The 22,462-nt window shown below is 42.2% G+C and overlaps 1 protein-coding gene across 6 annotated transcripts in view; it reads left to right on the top strand.

The window, feature by feature from the left end:
• KLHL29 (kelch like family member 29) overlaps positions 1-22,462 on the top strand; it is a 374,292-nt gene that overhangs the window by 229,174 nt on the left and 122,656 nt on the right. For all 6 annotated transcript variants that reach the window (XM_064508357.1, XM_064508356.1, XM_064508354.1 and 3 more), the window contains 2 exons: positions 14,253-14,394; positions 15,148-15,684. In XM_064508357.1, coding sequence (XP_064364427.1) covers positions 14,253-14,394; positions 15,148-15,684 — 679 coding nt within the window. The remainder of the gene's footprint in view (positions 1-14,252; positions 14,395-15,147; positions 15,685-22,462) is intronic.

The raw sequence follows: 22,462 nt of genomic DNA, 5'->3' as shown, positions 1-22,462 counted from the left end.
GCACATCGGAGGTCCCCTGAACGTGTCGAACTCGCTGCACATACGATACCTTCCAGGTGATGAGTACCGGGGCAGCAAGTCTGGGATGCTTGGGAGGTACCGGCCTTGCTGTGGCTGAGCGGACCAGTCGCGCACACGGCGCACGGGGCTCTCTAATGTCCAACCTGCCAATGTCGGCAGCTCTGTGAAAGTGCCGCAAATCTTATTGCTGTGTTTTGCCATAAGGAGAAGCAGTGTTTCTGCTAGCACTGTGATGAGCCGTTTTCTCTTCGCTGGCCCAAAGTAGAAGGTCCTGAGCAACCAGTGCTCTCCCAGGTCTTTCTCGGGAGTTTCCTGTCCCCACACTGAGTCTCGTCTTGGTCAACCCTTAGACCATGAGGTTTGACTAAAACAAAGCATGAGCAAAGTAAACCTTTGTGACAGCTTTTTTCCTTCAAAATCTAGACCTGGGAGAGAGGTGCTGGCTTACCAGATTCAGGAGCCTAGGTCTCAAAGTCAGACACATCAGGTAATCATGCTCACAAGCGGATGGTACTTTTATTTTAAAATGAAGCCGAGTACATCTACGAGGAAGTTGTTGGTTAAAATAATGACATAAAATTTGAGAAAGTGCAAAACAGTACCTGTGTATCATCCAAATGATCTTTGTCTTTTGTGTGCAAAGTGTGTAATGCATGGAAATTGTGCCCTGATCCTCAGCTGACAATTCTAAGTCCTCTGTAATACAAATAATAACTGGATATTTAGGATAGATTAGAATTTACTTTTGGATCCATTAGCATTTCTTTTAAACCTGACAAATGATTTAGAGAATCTATATGAATACAAAGTGCCTGCTCATCATATTTTGTGACAGCTGGGTGAATACTTGACATCTTTGTGCTCTTAAAAGAACATATGCAAAGACTCAATTTAATTTGTAGGGTTGAAGGAATCTATTTGCCTAATTTTGAGCCCACTAGCACGTGATGGATTTAAAACTTCAGTTCTAACAGGAGTATAATTGCGTTCTCATTCCACTTAGGAGAAAGTGTGATAGAAAGGGTGAGGAGAAAGATAGAGACATGGGGAAAATAAGGTAAGAAAATGAAACTGAGAATACTCACGGAAAAAAAAACGCAGTGAGACTGAAAAATCTTAGCAAGGGAGAGCATGAGAAAAGTACTGCACATACAAAAAGAATATTCTTTGGGGAACAGAAAGGGGGAAGACTGAAGAAAGAAAAAAAAATGTATTCTTATTCTTAATACCAAATGTCTTTTGGCTAGAAAGACTTGAGGCTTTCAAATATACTCATCGTGGCAGCTGAAAACAAAGATAAAATATTTAGGCTTCAGTTGTGGGAGGGCAGAGAGAGAAATATTTCTCAAAATAGTTCTTCAAGCTCAGTAAGTAAAGGAGCTTGTCAAACGTTAAATCCCACAAAGGGTAGTCCTTCGCTGTTAATGTCTGCAGTGCAAACTGTGAGCTGCAAGGATAGGACACACGGACACAGCCTACACACCGGATCCTGTGGGTGAACTCTGTGAAGTTAGTCTGTCTGTCTCCGGTGGTTTCATTCGGGACAGACCTACAACCTGTAGAACAGCTGTTGCTTGTCAAAATACTTAGCTTGGCCTACCTACCTGAGAAGTCCCAGGGTGACCACGAAGGACCAGGTCCTGCCAGATGACAGATACCCGGTCGTAGGACTGACATGCACATCTGGTTACAGTTGCTAGACAAGATATATCCGTACATTCAGGTGACACCGTGGCAGATGACAGGGAAAGAATCTTCTCATGTGACTTCTGAATGCTTCTAGAAGAGACACAGATGGGCTGGACAGTGTTGTGCTGGATCTGACCTGTTTACATGTGCTTAGGCCTTTATTCAGATTACATGCATACTCCTTGATTTAGAGAGAGCTGGGAGAAATCCCATGCTTTAGCCCCACAATATGCATAGCCAGGTTGGCAGCTGTACCTTTTCCTCCGTGTTGTGTTACTGTAGAGCATTGCTGTGCTGATGGCAAGTCCTCAAGGCCGGTGTCCGTTCTCATCCAGTCTGCAGCACGTGGTGCCGAGGTTCGCAAGCTGGGCTACCTGTTAATATCCTTCTGAAGTGGCTTTCTTAAAATGCCATATGAAATACCTCTCCACATCCTGCAAGTTTATCTTTTGAAGGATTCTTTTAGTGGGAAAAAAAGGGCAGGAATTTAGGTTGTTTGATTTTGCTTTCTAACTCTCAGCATTTATGTTTTCCTGTTTTCTTCTAAACAAGATAGTCTCTGTTGTCCCCAGCCCTTCTTACGCCTAGAGTTTTGGACAAGAAGTCCCTTTGCAGCAGTCCATTAATGAGTTCAGCTGAACTTTGCTGAGCTTAGCTTCCAGGTATTTTCAGGCACCTCTCTTGTTGAGTGCTGTAGGACTTTGTTGACTTGTCAAGGTGTAGGTCAGTGCACAGCACAGGGAAGTACTTTCAATGTGATACTTGCATTTACTTTGATTTATAGGTAAGAACTACATTCGCAGCTGTGTCGGTGGCAACTTTCATTAATGCTTCTTGTTGAATGGTAGCTTTTTCATCTTTGAGCTTTGCTAACATTGTAGAATTAAATGGGGTTTTCGGTCCTTTCGATTGTATCCTGATACTACTCTGTCACCTTTCATCTCTCCATCCTGTATATATACTGTAAACTCCTTAGGGGACAGACTCTCGTGTGTGTGTGTGTGTGTGTGCGTGCGTGTGTGTGTGTTTCTGTACTTTTTTCTTTACAGGGCACCTACTATGGCAGGGCCCTGGATGTGGCGATACTGTGGAATACCGATGATAATACCAATTTCTGTGTTCTCCTTGTGATATCTAGGAAGCCCATATTAAGAATTTTTGAAAGAAGAAAAACAATTTTGTTTAAAGTTTCTTTAGAGCTCTAAGAAGAGCTGAAAATGGTAACCTTACAGATACAGCAAATCGCCCAAAGTACTGATACGTTTCTTACTTTATACAGCAACTTCTGCTTAATCCGATTACTGGTTAATTTAATCCTGTTTCATTTGATTGGATCCCCTGGAACCAAATCATTTGTATTGTGTTTTCTCTGGTCTTTCTGATCATTGTCATTGTTAATTTGATCAGGATTGATTGAACCAGTCATTGAAAATAAATCACATAATTAATCACATGCAACATTAGGAAAACAGATCCTCAGCTAGTCTGTTAGCTTTTACCTCTTGGTTTTCTTCCTCAGTATGTGCTGTTTGGACTTTCTTTGGAAAGAAGAAGTGATGAACATTTTAATAGCATCCACATTTTAGTTGTGCATGGAGGGGAGATGTATTTGTATTTATATTCATATATACATCCATTTAAAGTATTTTCATCTTGCAAACACTGTGGCCTCTTCTAAGGCAGGGATGTTGGAGCTGGTAGGGTAAACTGGACCCAGGCTTTCTTTTGCTGGCCTTAATGACTCAATGATTTTAAGGGGTTCAGCATGTGATCCAGATTTGAATTTGGTACAGAATCATCAATAGATATAAAAACAAGGTAAGTCTCTGTGTTCTGTTCCCGTCAGCTCTGGATATTCTGGTATATAGTTAGTACTTGTCTGAAGCTAGCAGTTACTCCATAAACTGTGTTGGTGTCTGTGGGTGGGACAGGAGCTTTCAGATTGCAGTAAAAAATGATTTTGATCTCTATCTGATGTATGGAAAGGAAATTATTTGGCTTTTAATTAAAAAAAAAAAGGAAAGTAGGTGTTTGTTCCTGTTTTGACTCTTCTCTCATTCTGATCGATACTTCTGACCACAGATGGCCATTCTGACCTGCAGTGTTAGATATTTATAGTTCCATGGTCTAATCAAGGATTTATTGCAACAAATCAAGGCTTCATCTGACTTTTGGAGGTGATGGTTACACAAAGCATAGCTAAAACTACCTTTAGATCTCCTGAAAGCCACAGCGAGTTCAGAGGGGGACACGTTGCCTCTTAAGTGGTATTATCTGCCCTGACCACGGGTTGCAGCTCCCTGAGTTCATCCTGGGGCGTTGCGAGGGCACTGCCCGCCCTGCACCTCGCCTGGAGATTACTCACCCATCACTGTGGAGGTAGCAGCTCCTGTTCGACCTCCTGCAGAAGCGGAGGAGGAGAATTAGGAAGATCAGATCGTAACTTGCTCTTAGAGGTTAGGTATCCCGGCTGAAGGTTATTTAATTATAACTTATCCTTCCCTCCATGGCTTACAGAGCCAAGCATTTTTATTTCAGGCTCTCAATAACCCTTCTCTTCCTCTCCATTGCCCTGAGTTTTCCTGAGCAAATGGGAGGTATTTTTAAGGGTGGTTTGTCCTTGTGTCAACTTCCTTGGAGCACAGAGAGTAGAAGCTTTATGTTTTTACTAATGTGGTAAATTTTATTAAAAAGATAGAGGATTTTCAGAAGTAATAAGCCTTTGACCAAACTCCCAACCTTTGGTGGCTGTCCTATTCTTACTGAGTCTAAAGGCCAAAACTGGACACCAAGAAAAAAATTCATCCTAAAGGAATAAGAAGTAGAGGAATGTAGAACCATTTATAGTTGGAAGAAATGGAAGTAGAGCCACTTCTTACAGGTACCAATTTATCTTTGCATGACCAAGGACTATACAGCATCACGAGTTACCATGAAGAACAGAGTGGTATTGAAAGTTCATCTGACTCACACCCCAAAACTGAGAGGAGTCAGGTGCCGGGAAAAAGTGGGTGGCAATATAATAAAATTTTGGCAGGCCGACCAGTAACACTAGCCACAGCTGTGCCATTATCTTTTCTAGTTTAAATTGTGTGGCTGTGGACAGCAAAGTATGTCTAATAGCTGTTTGCTAGATTTATGGCTTGGTGTGTGGTGTGTTTGCCATAAATCTTTTAGAAGAATGGTGGTTGAGGCAGCTGAAGCATTCGTGCTAGTCTACAGATCAGTCCTGCCAAAGGAAAACAGGAGAACCAGGCAGCTTTCTACCAGTAGCTTGGAGATACAGAAGCAAAAATAAGCAGAAGTGCCTGGATGTAAAACTACAGACCGGAAAACGTGGAGAAAGCAGTGATTGTGTTTCCAGAAAAAGCGTATATTAGCACTCTGTTGTAAATCAAATCAAATGGCCATCCAGCTGCCTGATCCTGCACTGAACTTCTTGTGTTATTCAAGGTATGAATCTGAATGTAAGCAAGGTTGTGCCTGGAGACCTCCTGCTCTCGGAGAGGACCTGCCAGTCACGTCTGGGCGGAATGGCTTGTCGAAGCTTTAGCTTCCATTGAGAACCAGCTGGGAAAATGCTGGGTTCAAGCTGGTTTTGCACAGACCTGTTTGGATCTTAAAATGCATTTTCGTCTGTCTGTGCAGAAAAAGAAAGATTTTTAGTAGGAACCATTGAGATACGTGATTTCGGATCAAAAAGAAATGTGGTGTACTATTCTAGTGTTTTGACTATGGAACATGTTTGTGTTTCTCCTGCATAGCCCAAATTTTTAATGTGACCAGACCAATTACAGGAAGAGGCGGATTTTAGATGTTATCTTGCGTGTAAGAAAACGGATGGAGTATTAAAGTATATATCCTCTTTGAGAGATGCAGCTCTCTACTCCTGTTTTTCACATCTTAATTTTAGTGACTGCATAACTTACCTTCATAAGATGCTTTTCGTTGAACATCTGAATAAAATTTGAATAAAGTGTAATATATTTGGGATTCCTCTTCCACTCCCTCAAAATACGATGTGAAATTTAGTAGTCTTAATGTACACATCGCAAAGCTAACTATTTTATTTTGTATATCAGTTTCTCCTCATCTTTTATATGGCTTTTACTTTCAGATTTAAAGAATAAATAAATTCTTGATTGGAAAGTCTTTGTTGTATTACAGTAGAAAAGAGGGGCAGCTTTATAAATGTAAAAGGATTTTTAGTTCTTTTTTAATTGTTTACAAATGCTGAGTTAAAGGACAGTGGAGTTTAAATTATGCATTAAATTAGCATCTTACTGATGGAAGACTCTCAAAGAAAGCTGAAATTTTTAGATTGCTATGAGCCAAATTCAGCCATGATTTAATATCTCAATTGATGTTGATGAACTTAAGGCAGTTATAAATTTGGACCTATAGGCTTATTTTTCTTTCTGCTGTGAAAGGTAAGCATGCTGTTTCTACTGTACTGGCTGTCCTTTTGTTTGAGAGTTGACTGAGTATACTTTGATCCTTTTTTTAGAAAAAGATTTCTCTGTTCTCTCTTAAAGAAAGCTTCCTGAGACCTGGATCAGATTATGGAGACTAACGTGAACACACAAAAGTGCTTGTTAGGAAGTGAAATTTATGTGCAAACTAAATGTGCCCTTGACGATAGCCATATTGATCAAGCCAAGTTAATAAATCAGCAATATCATGCAGCACTATTCAACAGTCACACTCTTTTCTTCTTCTTTTTTTTATGTTTTTTATGTGCCTGCTGTGTAGGCAGAGAACATGCACTCTCCTGCCAAGGAGTGTGTTCTACAATTGAAACATTGAATTCAGAGGGTTTGAATGTAAAATGTCGGCATCCAATACAACAAAAGGGAACTTCTATAGAAGTAACTTAAAGCAGGGATTGGATTTTGAAGTGACATAGCTTTTAGTTTTTAAATTATTCCTCTTTTTTTTTCTAATGCTTGAGGCCCTGATCCAGAAAGAAATGTAAAGTCCTGTTTAAATATCTAAAAAAATCCAGGGAAATTTGGCACAAAATCATTTTTCCTTTTGCCCTCTGGCAAAAAGGATTTGTGATGAACTGGGTTTAGGTGCCTCTGCCATAGGGTCCCCACAAAACCTGGAAGGGCCCTCGTGCGCTGAGCAGTACCCGTTCTCTGTTGCCTAATGGTTGACAATGTTGCACGTTCTGCTCCGTTGTGAGATGATTTTACATTGGCAGTTGTGCACTGATTTGGAGTTGATCTGCGTGCAGACCGTGTTAGCAGAGCAGGTTCTGCTCAGGCCAAAGTGGGGCTTCTGGACTCGAGTGCAGTGTTGTGCACTGACGTTCATGGTGTCTCAGAGGAGAGCAGTGGTTGTCCTGAGCACTGTGCAGTGGGTGGACAGAAGGAGGCACCACTTGAGGTCGATTCTTGGCCTTCCCCTATCCTGTCTTTCTCCCTCCTCTTCTATAATTTCTCCTGCGTCCCCTTGTCTCCCAAAACCTGAACCCAGTGTGGACAGGGAGCCTTCAAAAGGGTTAATGAGACAGTAGCAGTTGACATGTTCTCGATATGGAGTTGTCTTCCCTTCCGTTGCCAAAGCTTGGGGATTTGGCTTACTGGCTTTGTTAGGAAGGTAATGGGGGCACAAATGAGAATGAGATGGTGGAGAGGCTCGCTCTGGGAAAGGCTGAGTTGATGCTGGCGGGGGGAAGACTCTGGCAGTCAGCTCACAGGCCAGCTGGCGAGAATCACTGCTATGCACGGCAGCAGGGATCAGGGCAGCGTAAAGGCAGTTGTGCCTCTCTGGGAGGTGGGCCTGTCTGCACTCTCAGTTCCTTCAAGGCTGCACTATTAAATTCAAGGTGAGGGGTGTCTTTAAATCATCTGGAAAACTGGAATTGATGCAGACGGCACCCCATCGCTAAGTGATGTGTCTCGCCTGGAGGCTATACCTCGGTGCTCCAGAGCCTGCACTGGCTTGTTGGCTTGTTCCTGGATGGAGTTTAAGATGCCAGTATTGAATTATTCTCTCAACTCAAGAGGGAACTAAGACTTCTTTTGTCTGTTCTGCTGGGTACCAGCATTTTTCCTATGAGTTAACTATATTATTCTCTTTCTTGCTGCTCCCACATTAGCTTTGGAAGGAGAAAAACAACGCTATGTCATAGCAGAATTGCCTCGTAATGGGAACCGTAAGGTAGATGAGTTCTTCTCTCCACCCATGAGCAAGTTCTTGAATGAGGTTTTACTGCAGGACAGCTCCTTGTTTCTCTTGCACACTGGCCTGTCCATATCTTTTAGGTTTTTAATACATTACATTACATTCCTCCCGTAAAACAACACTATTTCCTTTCTGTAGCTCAGCCCAGCAAGCCAGTGCTAGGGACATATTGCTGTCATCAGTGTATCTTAATAAGCGGTTCATCTATCTTCACCAGCTTGTTTGGCTGCTGACCTACATTCAGAAATAAATTTGGGATCCTGTCCAATATGGTATGGGAGTTTACTCCAGTTCTGAAGACCTATCCCTGTGCGGTTTAGGTTTCATGCACATGCCTCATGCACGCACATACCTGTTTCATATAATATTTAGCAGTGGGAACTCTTTGGGGCAGAGACCACTGGGCTTTTTAGACACTTTCAGGCTGAAATCCTCACCAGAGCCATCAGCAATTATCTGTTAGAGCGAGTCATACCTAACAGCTTTAAAAGGAATTCCCTCATTAAATTGAAGTTGCTTTTACCCATGACAGGCTGTAAAACCTGAAGCTGTGGGAGGGAGTATTTTCCTCTATGCATGCGTATGCCTTAGCCTTTCTATTTTCAATGGGGAAAGAAAATAGAGTGGGCTGCATATTGGATACATTATCTTAGTATTAAGCTGCCATTCCCAATCTCTTTCGGATAATTGGAACAGAGAATCGCTACTTCTCATCCATCACTTTAAATGAAGGCCTTAGTAAAATAATTTTGGTTGCCGGGAATCACAAATAAGATCCCTCTATCCAGATTAGCTCTTTTTTGTTCATGAAACTGTTTGAAGAGATTTTAGCACTCTGAGCTGTACTGGGATAGATGTCAGCACTTTTACAAGTCTCTTGGGAAATCGCTCAAATGTGTTTATAAGGACCTCCCAGGAAGCGGTTTGTGTTGTTGAGTCTGGGGAAAATTTTATTGAAATTTTTGTTGTTGTATTTTGGTTGGTGGTGAGCATTTTTTTAATTCCATCGACATTACTGTGTAATAGCTTGTTAGTAGCATGGTAGATTATATGTTTCCATTCATGTAAAGGTCTTATTGAAATATTAGGTCTTATTTTGTCTAAGATTCAGAAAGCTTGGGACTTAAGGGCAGACTTAGTTGCAACTATGCCTCCCAAACAACTAGTAGTGACCATATTAACTTCTGCAGTACAGACTGGATCATTAATTCTGTCTTTAGCGCCAGCTGATTCCTGTGAACTTGCAAACTTTCTTGATGATATTCTGCATATCCCCATGAACCTGAAGGTTTTTAATGTAATACAGTTCAGTCTACCAGCTGTACACCAATTATTATTGCCTATAGGATATGGTTTATGACTCTTTGAGCAAAAAAAAAAAAAAAAAAAAAAAGGCAACCGGGCGACTTGTCTCTGCTAGCCTCTCATAACTCTGAAATGGTTCCACCTTGCTCCGATCAGCCCGTACATCCACACTGCAGCTGATTTCCTTAGGACTGGGAGACTGCTGCCACCAATGTCTGCTTTCTTAAGAAAGCTTGATGAAAGGGCATCCAGCTTAGTTTCAGAGAGTTGGGCTAATCCCAGCTTTGTATGCTTTTTGTATGTCTTTGAGGGAAGTAACCTTAGTTCCTGTGGGAGGTGGAAAGGAAGAACAATCATGTCGGAGCTGGGGGTGTACAGAGGTCTAAGCAGACAGATGGTCCGTGTCATCCAAGGCTGGAAAGGTTGCTAACTAGCTCAGCATTAGAGCAAGCGACCCATGAGGAGAGTGCGGCTTTCCGCCAAACCCCTTCTCCCTTTGAGGCTCACCGCTGATGACTTGGGGCCTTCACACGCTGCAGAGACGCCTGGCAGGTGCTCATTTACAAGCTCTCCAACTCCACGAGTTATTTTGATGGTGGAAGGTGTAAGACGTAGTTGAGACAAGAGCTCCTAAGTGCTGGTTTATACACTGGGTTTAGCACTAAGCTACTCGTCACCTTTTGTATCTGTGTTGACCGCAGAAGCCTAAATTGGGTGATTTGTGGAAAACAATAAATATGCAGATGACATCCTTCTGATGAGCATTTCAGTGCACTTATAAAATCTGTGCATCTATTTAGTTTTCCATATCAATCGTCATTTACAAATATGGGATGTTTTGCCACATGCAAAATGGCACTGCACTGATTACTGTTTTAATTCAAGATGTTCTCTCCAATAATGAAGGGCCTTCTGAATTATTTTGAATTGCTATTGTGATGTTTAGTGGCTGATTAATAACTTCAAGGTGTTAACCTCAGGTAAATTAATTACATTTTCAAGTGGATAGGAAAAAATCCACTTTTGTAAGAGGATGTAATTTTTATTTATATTTGTTCTGCCAATTAGTTGCATCATGGCTGTATGTGTCTCCCCTTTGTTAGTCACCTCAGTGTCCGCTTGTCAGAGGGTCTTCCCTGGAGAGAGCTATGACAGAGAGGGAATATTGTCTTTAGACAGTGTGAGAAGGAGGAACGAGGTCAAAATGCGAATTATTTATTTTCAAAAATAAAACAAAGGGATTTTGCTTTTCTTAAACCATATGGATTAGAAATGGGAGAACCGAGCACTACTATAAGAAACTCTTAATTTAACTCTAAATTAAATATCAAACAGATAAGCTATTGGGAAATTCAAAACATAAACCAGCACAATCTCCAAAACTCTCTTCTTTTGACTATATCTCTGTTCATTGCTACAATTCAAAGTGGCAGCCATGCCATGAAATGTAAGCTTCCGCTGAAAATTTAGATTTGCTCTTAATGGTTATTTCAAATAAAAGAGGAAAAAATCCTCAAATTTGGATTTTGTGCTCTTTATCTGTAACTAAGAATACAGGTTAAACATTTTAGGCTTGCTAAAAAGATGCCGATGATTGGTTCAGAAATCTTTGTAGTCTGTTATGAATTTCAGGCAATGAGGTAGCCAGTGCTACTATTGACTAGGTAGGCTTCAAAAGACCCTTTAGAAACCTTCTAGTCTTTTCATGTAAATAGACATTTGGCAGTATTTTAAAATGTATACCCAGTAGATTTTTTAATGCATTTCCTTTTTTTCATGTGTTTCTTGTTTAATTCAAACAAGCGTCTGACATGAAAGCTAAAGATAAAAGTGTAACATAGTACAATTAGTTTCTGTGAAGTCTGCTGATCACTAATGGATCTCATCTCTTCGCCTTACACAGCTAGCATAATACAGGCCGTTTTTTGGTCATTTGTGTTGTACATTAAAAGCATCAAATAAAGTGCTATCATGTGCCAGGGCTCATGGACATAACATTCCCCTGTTTGATAATGTTGGAAATAATTTTGCTTTCCAAAAATGCAAATCAGTAATTGCTGCAATCAGATCAGAGGCATGTAACGCTTGTAACGTAACCCTTTATATGTTAAGAAAAATAATGCAGAAATTAGATCAGAGTACAGAAATACAAAAAAGCCAAGGAGTTTAGTAAGCTGATTTTCTGTATCTTCCATCATTATTGTCTAAACCCTGCTTTATTAATAGCTGCTGTGATTTCATACCAGGAGTACAATTTGAAAGCAATGTGCTGGGCTTGTGCATTTAAATCTAGTGAGCCTTTAAGAAACAGGAGTTGTGAGTATATTTGGTGAAAGTGTTCTCATGGAAAAACTAGCACTTTGTGGAAGCAGGCTAGAAGTATCTATTTACTGAGAGCAAACCATCAAACCTCTTTCCTCTTTGTTAATGCCCAAAGCATAGAATTGAGGTCCAGATCTGGGTGCAAACTCCACCAGTTTTATCTATGTCTGATGTGTTGCTGAAGTTTGTGGGAAAGTAAGCTTAAAGTTGCAAAAAAGGAAACTATTTTTGTAGGATTTAGGAGAGCTGTATGACATACTCCCTTTCTTACCCATTCTGTACAGAACATATGGGTTGTTTTAAAATGATAGCATGCGCATGGCTCTGTATTATTTAAGCTGTGGGAATAATGTTTTCTTATTTTAAACTGACACCACTTTGGGGATGTAACAAAGTTACACAAGATACTGCACATGTTGACAACGCTGCACAATAGTGTGAAATACATATTCAAAACCCACTTATAAGATTCAGTTCATACAACAAAGAAATGGAACATGCAGATGCCGCATGTGAAACGTGGCACGTGTGGGGTATAATTTGAGTTATGCATCCTCTTCTCCTTTGATGATTGAAAAAAATGCCGAATTCTCCATATTGCACTGGGATAAACACAAGGGTTTCTGAGGAAAGTATGACAGCTGATTTATAGGCAGAGAGGGATGGTGGTGCTTTTTCTTTCGTCTACCTCTCAACTTTCAACCATATAGAAGGGAGAACATGCCCAAGAGGAGACAGGGTGCTTTGGCCACTGTTGAACAGTTTAACGACATGCAAAGTGATACTGCGATCGTAGACTGGTATACCAACAACAGCATTATTTCCTCCTCTGTCAAAGACTTTGTGCAATGTTAAAGTGAAAAGTGTTCAGGCTATTCACAGGGCAATTTATAAACAGAAAGCATTTCAAAATTGAGATTTATTTCTTCTGCTCGTGCCCTTTCTTTGCCACTGAGCACAGCAGAATGAATCGTAAAGCTCTTGCTTGTCGGCGTGTGCTCTTGTCTTTCCTTTCCCGAGTGTCATTTTTGTTTCTGTTGCAAAAGTTGTAGAAGGTTTGAAAAGCTAAAAGTAGAATGGAGAAGGTGAGGGGAGAAGGAAATGTGAATCTAAAGCCTGCATATCATTTTCCTTGGTACCAGCAGAAAAAAAACTGAAAAGAGAAGTAGAAGTAAAAAACAAAAACAAAAAAATTGGCATAGAAAGGGTTAGTGGCTTCATTTTTGAAAAAAAAGGCAAATCCATTTGGACACAAACTGAAAGTTCGCGCTTCAAGATTCCCTAGTAGAAAGTCATTAAGAACTACCTTGCACTGCGCACGTCTGTATTTAACAGTAGAGCGCTTCTAGGGGGGAAGAATATTTGCAGTGCTGTTTCTGACAGCTGGCCAGCAAAGAGAGCAGCACAGAGAAATCCCTGCCTTCCGCCAGGGTTTGCACTCAGGACTCCTGACTCCCACAGCCTAAGGGGGGTAAATCTCAAGGAGAAAAAGGAATTAGCGTTCAGAAATGTCAGAGGCCCTTGGACGAAGGAGAGAGGGAGAAAATGAAGGAGGAACTTGGGAAGTCTGGTGCGGTGAGCATTGAAAGGGGGCAAAGGAGCTCGCCAAGGTGTTGATGGAGACGGTTTGTGGTACCCGAGATGGGGCAAAAAGTCCGTGGTGTTGACAGAGATGTCGCTGGTACAGCGTGACCCCACGCGTTTATGGAGTCAGGCTCCGTGCCTCCACCTCGGAGCTAAATTACTCCCCAGATTAAGGCAAACAAGCAGTCACTGAGGCTGGTCTCCTCTTCTTTATGGCTTTAATCCTCAGTCCTCACTAGGTAATAGGCAGTTGGTTCCGTTTTCTCATTTCAGAGGTTTTGACATCAGTAAAAAGAAAACAAAAAAATCTCCTTTTAACCTTCCAGCAATGATATATGCTGTGGAGTTAACTAAACGAGACTTGGTGGAGCACCTGCCTTTGCTACGAGCCTTTTCTCAGCAAAGGCATGCATGGCTCTTTGGGAAGGACCCCTGAAACTGCAGGGGTGTCTGGCTTAGCAGTGAAACCCTTGCGATCATTTATTTATCTGGAAATCTCCTTCAGGTCGCATCCCCCTTGATGATTAGTCAGCCCTGATCCTTCCCCTGCTTTGCAGTTATTTTAACGTGCCTGAGGAACTGCCAGCATCCCCACTTTAGCAGCCAGTGACTGCTATGCTGCCTTTTTTTATTGGCATTCAATTTTAAGGGCTGACAGACAGTAAATAGTAAGACTTCTCTTTACTGTTCTACAATAATTTGTCCTACGGTTGTAAATAAGTCTCTCTTTTCCTGCCTTGTGCTAAACAAAACTCACCGTTTTTTGGAAGAGACTGAGCAAACAGAAGATTGTCCCATTTTTATATAAGCTGTGACTGTCTGAACAGTTATCACTGTAGTTGTTGTTTATTATTTTCAAGGCAAAAGCAGCAACTTATTTCTGAAAAGGCTGGGGTTTTTTTAATGGTGGCTTTATTAAATTTCCAGAAGTTGGGGGGTGAGGGGTTCAAATACAGTGTATTCTCCATGCAGACGTTTCACGCCAGCCTGGAGGAAAATGATATTTAAAGGTCTTCAGATACCCTCTTGGACCGAAACAAACAGGCCATCACACAAAAAGGTGACTGGCTATGAGGAAGAGTTAATTATTCCATCCAGTCTTAACACCTGTATTCTGTATTTTTCTCTCTCTCTGGTAGACACCTTGCATTTCCAAGACTGAAAATCAGCCTCAAGGACTTGCAACGAGCGTTAGGTGGGGACAGACACCCATCAATCAGTCTACACCCTGGGACACTGATGAGCCACCATCTAAACAGATGAGGGAGAATGAAAACCCAGGTATGTTTTTAATCCTATTTGTAATTCTACAGGGGGAAAATCGTTCAGAGCAAATTCAATGCACTATCTCCATTTACCTCTCTAAATTAGACTTCATTGTGAGCCCATTCTTATTCTTTAGCTGTTTTTCTTTTCCTCCCATTATAAAGACCCCTCAAGTTGCTTCTGTGCTGGGGCTAATATAAATGTATTAAGATGCCTGCAAGTTCATTAAAGGGTTTCCCCCCCCCCCCTTCTCTACCTTCACTAAAGCAAAAAGGCACTCTATAATACTTCAAGACCTCTTTTATGTCCAGAACCACCTGAAACGATTTCCAGCTCCCAGACACGTATCATACATTGTGCCGCTATGCCAGACGCCTAATTACAAGTGCTTTGCCGTGGCGGGAGCACCGTTATTACACACACGGAGCGTGTGCCAGGGAGCCGTGGCAGCGCCGCGGGGGGAGAGGTTAATTCTCCTGCAAGCGCGCACGCTTAAGCTGCATAAAGCGCAGGAGGGGGGGAAAAAAAGCATAAAATCGTAAACATGCCGTACGTCACCTGATGAGGATTTTAACAACGGCGCTGGCGTCGCGGTAGCAATTTTGTGCACTTAGCGGGTTGGAGTGGCTCCAGAGCCCGAGCCATTTTAGAGACGGTGAGGAGGCAGAAGCCGTAGCGGCTGCTGGAGGGAAGCGTGGGGTGTTTGGGGGTGTTTGGGGGTTTCGCGCTGTCGCCCGTGGTCACTGGGCGCCTCCCTCCGTGCCCCAGGTGCGGCGCCGTGGGTGACGACGGTGGCGGCGGGGAGCCAGCCGGCGCTGATCCCGCACTCGTACGGCATGACCCAGCCGCCCAGCTTCAGCCCGGCCGCCAGCGCCCAGGCGCCCGTCATCGGCGTGACGCCCTCGCTGCCGCCGCACGTGGGCCCCCAGCTCCCGCTCCTGCCGGCGCACTACCAGCTCCCGCAGCAGCCCTCCCAGCCCCTCAGCAACATGGTGGTCAACCTCCAGAGCCAGCCCCTCTACACGAACAGCCAGCCGCTCAGCATGTCCTCCCTGACCGGTGTCGGCCCCGGCGCCCACCCGGGCCACGGGGCCGTGGGCAACGGCCACATGGCCTGCCCACTGCTGCCGCCGCCGCCGCCGGCCCTGCCCTCGGCCGCGCTGCCCAGCGCCGGGCCCGCCACCAACGGCCAGGCCGCCCCGCCGCTGCCGCCCGCCGCCGCCCAGGAGGCCGCCAACGGCCTGCAGATGCTGCGGACCATCGGCGTGGGGAAGTACGAGTTCACCGACCCCTGGCACCCCAAAGGTAAGTGGGGCCCGCGCTCCCCGCGCCGCCTTGCCGCCCCCGTGGGAAGCCCGGCCGGAGTGGCTCCGTTCTCCGCGAGTTGCGCGTTAACGATGACCGAAAGCACTTCTGTGGAGGGGAGAGGCAAACCGCGGGCATCTTTCGTAGCCAGCAGCGGCTTGTAGGGCCCGTTGGACCAGCCAGCGCTCCCCATCTTAGCGCACGTTAGACAGCTATCGCCCTGTGCCGCTCAGTGTGGCTTCTTTTGAAATACGTGTTTTTGTCCACATCGGCCCACTTCCCTTTCGTCTGCGATTGTGCATCAGGCACAGCGCTAAACTTTTTCTCACCCTCCGCCCCTCGACTTGGAGCCAAAACAAAATTCAAGCAGCTCAAGTCAAGCGGGCCGGGAAGGTCGATGGTGGGAGCAGCACGCTGGACGTGGCCGCCGCTGTCGCTGGGCTCCAGCGCTACAAAACGCTGTGACTAGCCGCTAGCATCGCTTAGGGGTTGACCTTTTCTCATAAGGAGCTGCTAAATGAGCCACGTTGCTCGGTCACATTGCAGTGTTATTTCTGAGCATCCAACCCTAGACACGTTAAAAATACCTACGCTCCATTTACTTAGTTTCGGATTTCATTTGTAGCATTTTCCATGCCTCCCTTAAAAATCACAAATGCGCCACATGTGAGGGTAGGGTAAAAGGCAGCTTGCAAAAATATAAATGCAGACCTATCAGCAAAATCAACTACATTGATTAAAAAAAAAAAAGCACCCCGAAGGCTTTATTTTATGTATACATTTATATTCAGACACAGTCCACGTATAAATTATTTACTTGCCACAAGCTATTAAGTTCTATTGTGTAGCTCTGTATAAAGACAAGGAGTCTCTATTAAAAATGATTAGTCCAATAAGTCTTCCTGCTTATTACAGAAATTGTACCTTGGTGTGTGCAAGCCCTCACCAAACCTCTCTTGAAAAGGAGTTAAGGCACAAGCTCAGCCGTACTCTTCTGAAGCTGGTTGTTTGGACTGCTTTTACATTTTTAAGTCCAAACTCCATATACAATTCGAACCCTTGCAGGATGGTGACCCTCTGAATTTGTCTTTTCTTTAAAATCCGGATGGACTTTAAGTGATACAAACCCAGGCAGGTAGCTGAAAATTCACAGACAGCTGCTCTGTAAGATTTTTGTTAATTCTTTCCCTTTAAAAAAAAATCTAACCCCACACAAGCACTTTGCCCAGCTAGTTTTACGAGTTACAAACCGTTGATGCTGTAGGAAGAGGATGGGGAGAGATTTATGCTCTGAACCTGGTAGACCGAGTTGCCACGGTTCTGTGGGATGTCTCTGTTCTCCGTGGAAGCTATCCCTCTTCCAAAGCCATCATCTCCGTTCTTTGTAGCCACCTATCCCAATTTACTGCTCTGGGTGCTTAGACGTATGATCAAGTTAACACAATTTAAAGGCTTACTTGGTGCCATCGGAGCCATGTGCAAATATACAATACAAGGAAAAACACATAAGCTTAAACCACTTTCGCTGTGGTAATTTGATCACATCTCTGAGCCCTACTGACGCTAACCTAGTGAGACAAATGAGCGTGTCAGCGGCTGCACGCTGGAGGTTAGGAACACTCTTCAATGCCTCACATACTTAGGGCTGGTAGCATCAGCTGTTATTTACTCTTCCTCCATCAATTAACCTTCAGCGTATCTCTGGCTACCAGGTGAAGTAAACTTCAAATGAGAGCCTAAGCAAAAAGAGCATAAAATGAGCCTTTGAATATTTGATTTGCAAAGTCTTAATCAGCGTTCTTGCTTCAACCGCTGTGAACCGTAGTCTAATTGTCCGAGCTCTGCTGAGCGTTCAGGAGATTCAGGTTTGCTTGACAGCTTCAGAGGCAGCGGTCGGCAGCGAGTTATTCATTAAGGTAAGGAAGAGAGTTCCTTGAATATGCCAGGCACATCAGAGCTGCCTCTGGTTTGCTACTTGGAGACCTTTGTACCTAGGACAGGCTCATCAGCAGAATATTGAAACGAGCAGTATTTCTAAGCCGTGACAACTGCTGACACATTAACCATACCAAACCTTCTGGTATGCTTGGCAGCTGTTTTGCCAGGGATTAGCTAGCTTCTCTCTTTACACTCATCAGATATTTTTCCTGTTCCTGTAAGGGTTAAAAAACAAACACACGTAAGATAATGAAGTGTGTGTATACAAGTGTCTCATCAGCAGGACTTGTTTTACAGGGAAAAAGTCATGTCGTCCTCCATTTCTACTCTTAAAAGCCCTTACTTCCAAAGCTGTAATTCTTCTTGTCAAAGCTAATGTCAGACAAGATATGCATTATTAACAGGCGGTTTTGCTGGTGTTTGGTTTGGTTTCTGAAGGAGAGAGAAAGAATCAGGAAAGAGAAAACAACTGGGTTTTGAAACCAGACCTTAAAACCTTGCCAGAATAAGATTCTTAATATAAACCATATGGATTTCAGTGTGGCTCAATTTTCAAATTATTTTGTGTTTTAATTTCTGCCCTTAGGGATTTCAGTCTCTAAAGCCCAACTGATTTCACAGTCTTACATGATAGACAGCTTTCTTGCCAGGAAGGAATGGAAACTGTGAGACAATACTGAGCTCTTCAAATATACAAGTTGAAACTAGTTCTCTACTAGTTTTATTTAAATATTCTCTCTCTCTCTCTGAGGGAACCTTGGCTAGTATTATAATAAGAGCCACTGCTAATGGCCTTAAGATCTATCTCATTATCCTGAGATACTCTGTATTATTATTTCACTTGACAATCCAGTCTTGTACAGGTTTGAATAATTATCCAGCTATCCCCTAAGTGAAAGAGCAGTTCTTGCTAGTTAATATGATAGGTTTTCATATATTTTTAGGCTTTATTAGTGAGCTGATTTGAAATGTCATGTTTTATTTCCCATAATTATGTTTCATTTGGCTGTGTATATGCTGGGGTGATATTATAATGTATTCATTCAGCACTAGGTTTCTTCTCTGGCTGCTTCCAAATAAAAGTAAACAAATAAGTTGCCAAAAGTTAAAGGCACTGCTGCTACGCAGTTTCACTTGCAATAGGTCAAGAGATCTCACTTAAATGACTGAAGGAATCAAGTCATTTGTGTGGTTCTGCAAATACTAAATTTTGATAACAAGAATCTTTATATAAAACAGATATGCCATTCTCTTTACAGTGTTACAGCCCAGACCCTCAGTGTTCTCAATAAATACTCCCACCTAATTTCCATTGAAACTACTTGCAAGAAAATAATTTTTTGCATGGATTAGAGATCTTCTTTGTCTGGATGGGTAATATTCTGTGAAGAGATTTTTTTATTTTTTCTATAATATATTAAATATGAGGGTTACGTTTAGCTTCACAATGCATTTACTTAGTGAATTTATAAAGCAGTCACATTATGGGAGACATAAATAACATCTCAAAGTAATTATTGCTTTTAGCAATGTGTGAAGACCTGTAGAGCTGCATTATGAAAGGGATGGGATCTGTTACTGTACATGATCAACAGGAGTTTTGAGATACTTGTGATTTGAACTGTAGTTGTTCTTTGGATAGGTTTTATGGCAAATATTCCTAGTTGTCATCAAAAGCCATGTCACCTTAACACAAAAATATCATACTAGTATTTAAGAACAGAATTACCCATTGTTTTCTAGCCGTGTCCTAAGTCTTGCTCTGCAATGTAAAGATAAGTGCCATGGGAACCAATAAAGCGGCATATTCAGAGCAATGCAGTGAAGATCTGCTGAAGCTCACATAGCTAATATGTATGTAGTTTCTGTGGAAAGTATAGAGAGCTGCAGAGAATGCTCAAACATCGTTGCGGTATCTGCAGACTGCAGGGTGTGCCCGCACAAGTTATCACATGCACAACGTGCCTGCAGAGAGGAGAGGGGGATGCAAATCGTCCCATCCTTTCCTCGCACAAGGTACCATTATCCCACGTCACAGCACAGGGACAGAGAGCAAGCTCTGTGTGCCCACCAATTCAGTTGAGCCAACATGGAGAAAAATTAATCTGTGTGATGAAGGACTGGAAGAGATTGGTTCCCTTACAGAAATAACTGAGTAACTGAGATTTAGTCCTTGATTTTTTCATAGGGCAGTATGCTTCTCTATATCCAAGGCTTGTAGTAAATCCAAAACTGAACCCGTGGTGGATAGCCCTGCCATACATAGGATTTAAAAATTCCATCTTGAACTTTGAGATCTGTTACGCATTTAAAAAGATGCTTTCTTCATAAATTCAGTATACCTTCAAGCACGGATGCTAACAGAACAAATGAGGAAAATACGGTTCTTCATTGTAGTGCTTTCTCCTGCAACATAAAATTAGCTGTGGAAGTTAAGGGTTTTAATTTGTGAATGTTGATGGATAACACTGATGTTTGTTTCCATAGTATTTTTGTTCTATAATTTTTCAGTTTGCAATCTTTAACTAGTGGGAAAAGAAATCAGATGCTAATTAGTGTTCAGAGTGTAATGACTGTGGCAGCATAACAGTATCAGAAATAAAATCTGAATGTTAATCCTTGTAACACTAATTTCTTAACACTCCATTTTCAAGCATCACCAAATACCATGAGCTAAACAATAAAAAAACTACAAATGAATACTGTTGCATCATCACTTATTGATTGTACCTTTCACACTTGACTTTATTGCATTGGAATTCTCATTAGACCTCAGACAATATTTACTTTCCTTAATCATGAATTGGAACAAGGTAGGCTACAACATTTTGTCAATAGCCATCAACTTTTTCTTTGCAAAAGTGATGCTTACTTATTTAAGGCTGAATTTTCAAAGGGACTTCAACTTGACCTGAATTCTGTACATGTGCCTAGTTTTAGACATTAATTCGGGGGAGAAGGGGATAAATTCAAAGTGCAAACTGGCGTTTGGAATTCTAATAACATTAATGAAAGGATGTTGTGTAATAAAGACTCTAGGAGGCCCGTTTTCAGCTCTTTACCTTGCACTGAAGTGCCTGGGTAACCCTGGGAACCTCTCTCTGATTTTTATATCCACATGTGTGTATACTTACGTGTGTGTGTGTGTGTGTGTGTGTGTATATATATATATATATGTATGTATGTACATATATATGTATATAGAACATGCATATGATTGTGGGATTGGAAGTCTACAGTAGAAATAATAATACATTCTAGCTCCTGTTTCTTGTAGAAGAGTTAGGTTAGCATGTAAACTTGTCAACATAGTACATGTTCTTACTGTGTTTCCTTAAGATGGTCTGGATCTTCTGGCACAGCTGAGTGGTACTGAGATACCAATAACCAGTGATCGTTTGTAGGCTCAGGTGTGGTAACAGCGCTTCAGAGTTGTACCATGCTCACCCACAATGTTGAACTTAAAATGAACTGCCTGAACAGGTCTTCTAAAATCAAATCTTTTTCAAAATTAATAACAGTTTTCTGTTATCAGAATAAACTCAAAGGAATTGCAAAGTTGATGAGGTTATCTAAGGCATCAGTGGAGTGAGATTGAAATACATTTCATCTTTCTGTGTTCCAGCTGGAGTGTTTTCAGGAATTCCCACCCTGTCTTTTAATGCCACTGTTGGTCAGGTCACGACAGAAAGAGATTTAGTGCATTGAAGAGTCAAAGAGAACTTGTAATAGCCCTAGAACATTACCTCGCTCAACGTACAGTGTAAAGAAGGTCACTGAATTCTCTTTTGATTGACAGCTCTCAGTATGCGAGTGACTTATGATTTCTTAGCTTCAACTGGAACAGGAGCCTCTCATCACTACCAATACTTTATGTGGGATATTGTAGAAAAATTATGGGGTTACTAAAATGCATTAAAACACTCTGAACCTGCTCTGAAAACTCACCTACTCCCTGCTGTTTATTTTGGTAGCTGTTTTCTACATAAGCACCAGATTTGCAACTTTAGTTCATCTGTTCCTGAAAGTACAGAGCTAAAGAATTTCAATTTTATTTGATTAAGTGATATTATGTCATCACTTTCAGATCTCCTTAGGTAATTAGAGGATGATACAATTAAAAATGTTTTAAACAGAGCATACAGTTTCTTCCCACCCAAACTCTAAGCCATAGCTTGCTTACAGTGTGGTTTGTAAACAGATTTAGTTTTGTCCGTGGTAGTGGCTGCTAAATGCATTCAAAATAAGTCTCAGAGGAGACATGTCTGAGTTCTGCTAAATTACTTTTTTCTGTCCCTTCTCTACAGCACTATATTCACAGAGAGCAAAATTTTTCAGGGACCAAATGATACCCTAAATCTAGGCTCCACCTTGGCTAAGAATACATAAGCAAGGAATCTTCATAAATATGAACCAAACGGTTGCTGAACCAATGTAGGCTGATATAATTAAAGCAACTTCTTTCTCTCTCATTTTCCTGACAGCTTCATATTGGGCTACCTATCCATCCGTGCAAAGCCTGTTCCAGATTGCTTGCAGAGAGCTGGAACTGCATTTGGCTGTTCTGAACGCTGTTCATTGTATATCCTTCCAAAACACTTCCAGGGTCTCCGTTCTCCTTATGTTTGATTTCTGATTTCTCTGACCTTGTATTCCCTTGGTCCTCTGTCTTGTTCATCTCCTGACACATATTTGGATGCATCCCCTGTCTGTTCTCCCAGGCTCACATACCTGTTTCTGTTCATGCTGTCCTCATATGCCTCGGGCCACCTTTCCCGAACGTTCAGTTTTCTCCACAAGTTTGGCCTTCCATTGAATTTCCCACTAAGACTTCCTCCCC

Source organism: Dromaius novaehollandiae, chromosome 3 (assembly GCF_036370855.1).
Source record: "Dromaius novaehollandiae isolate bDroNov1 chromosome 3, bDroNov1.hap1, whole genome shotgun sequence".
Taxonomy (NCBI): Eukaryota; Metazoa; Chordata; class Aves; order Casuariiformes; family Dromaiidae; genus Dromaius; species Dromaius novaehollandiae.
The sequence above is the reverse complement of the archived record's forward strand: the minus strand, read 5'-3'. Positions and strand labels throughout refer to the sequence as shown.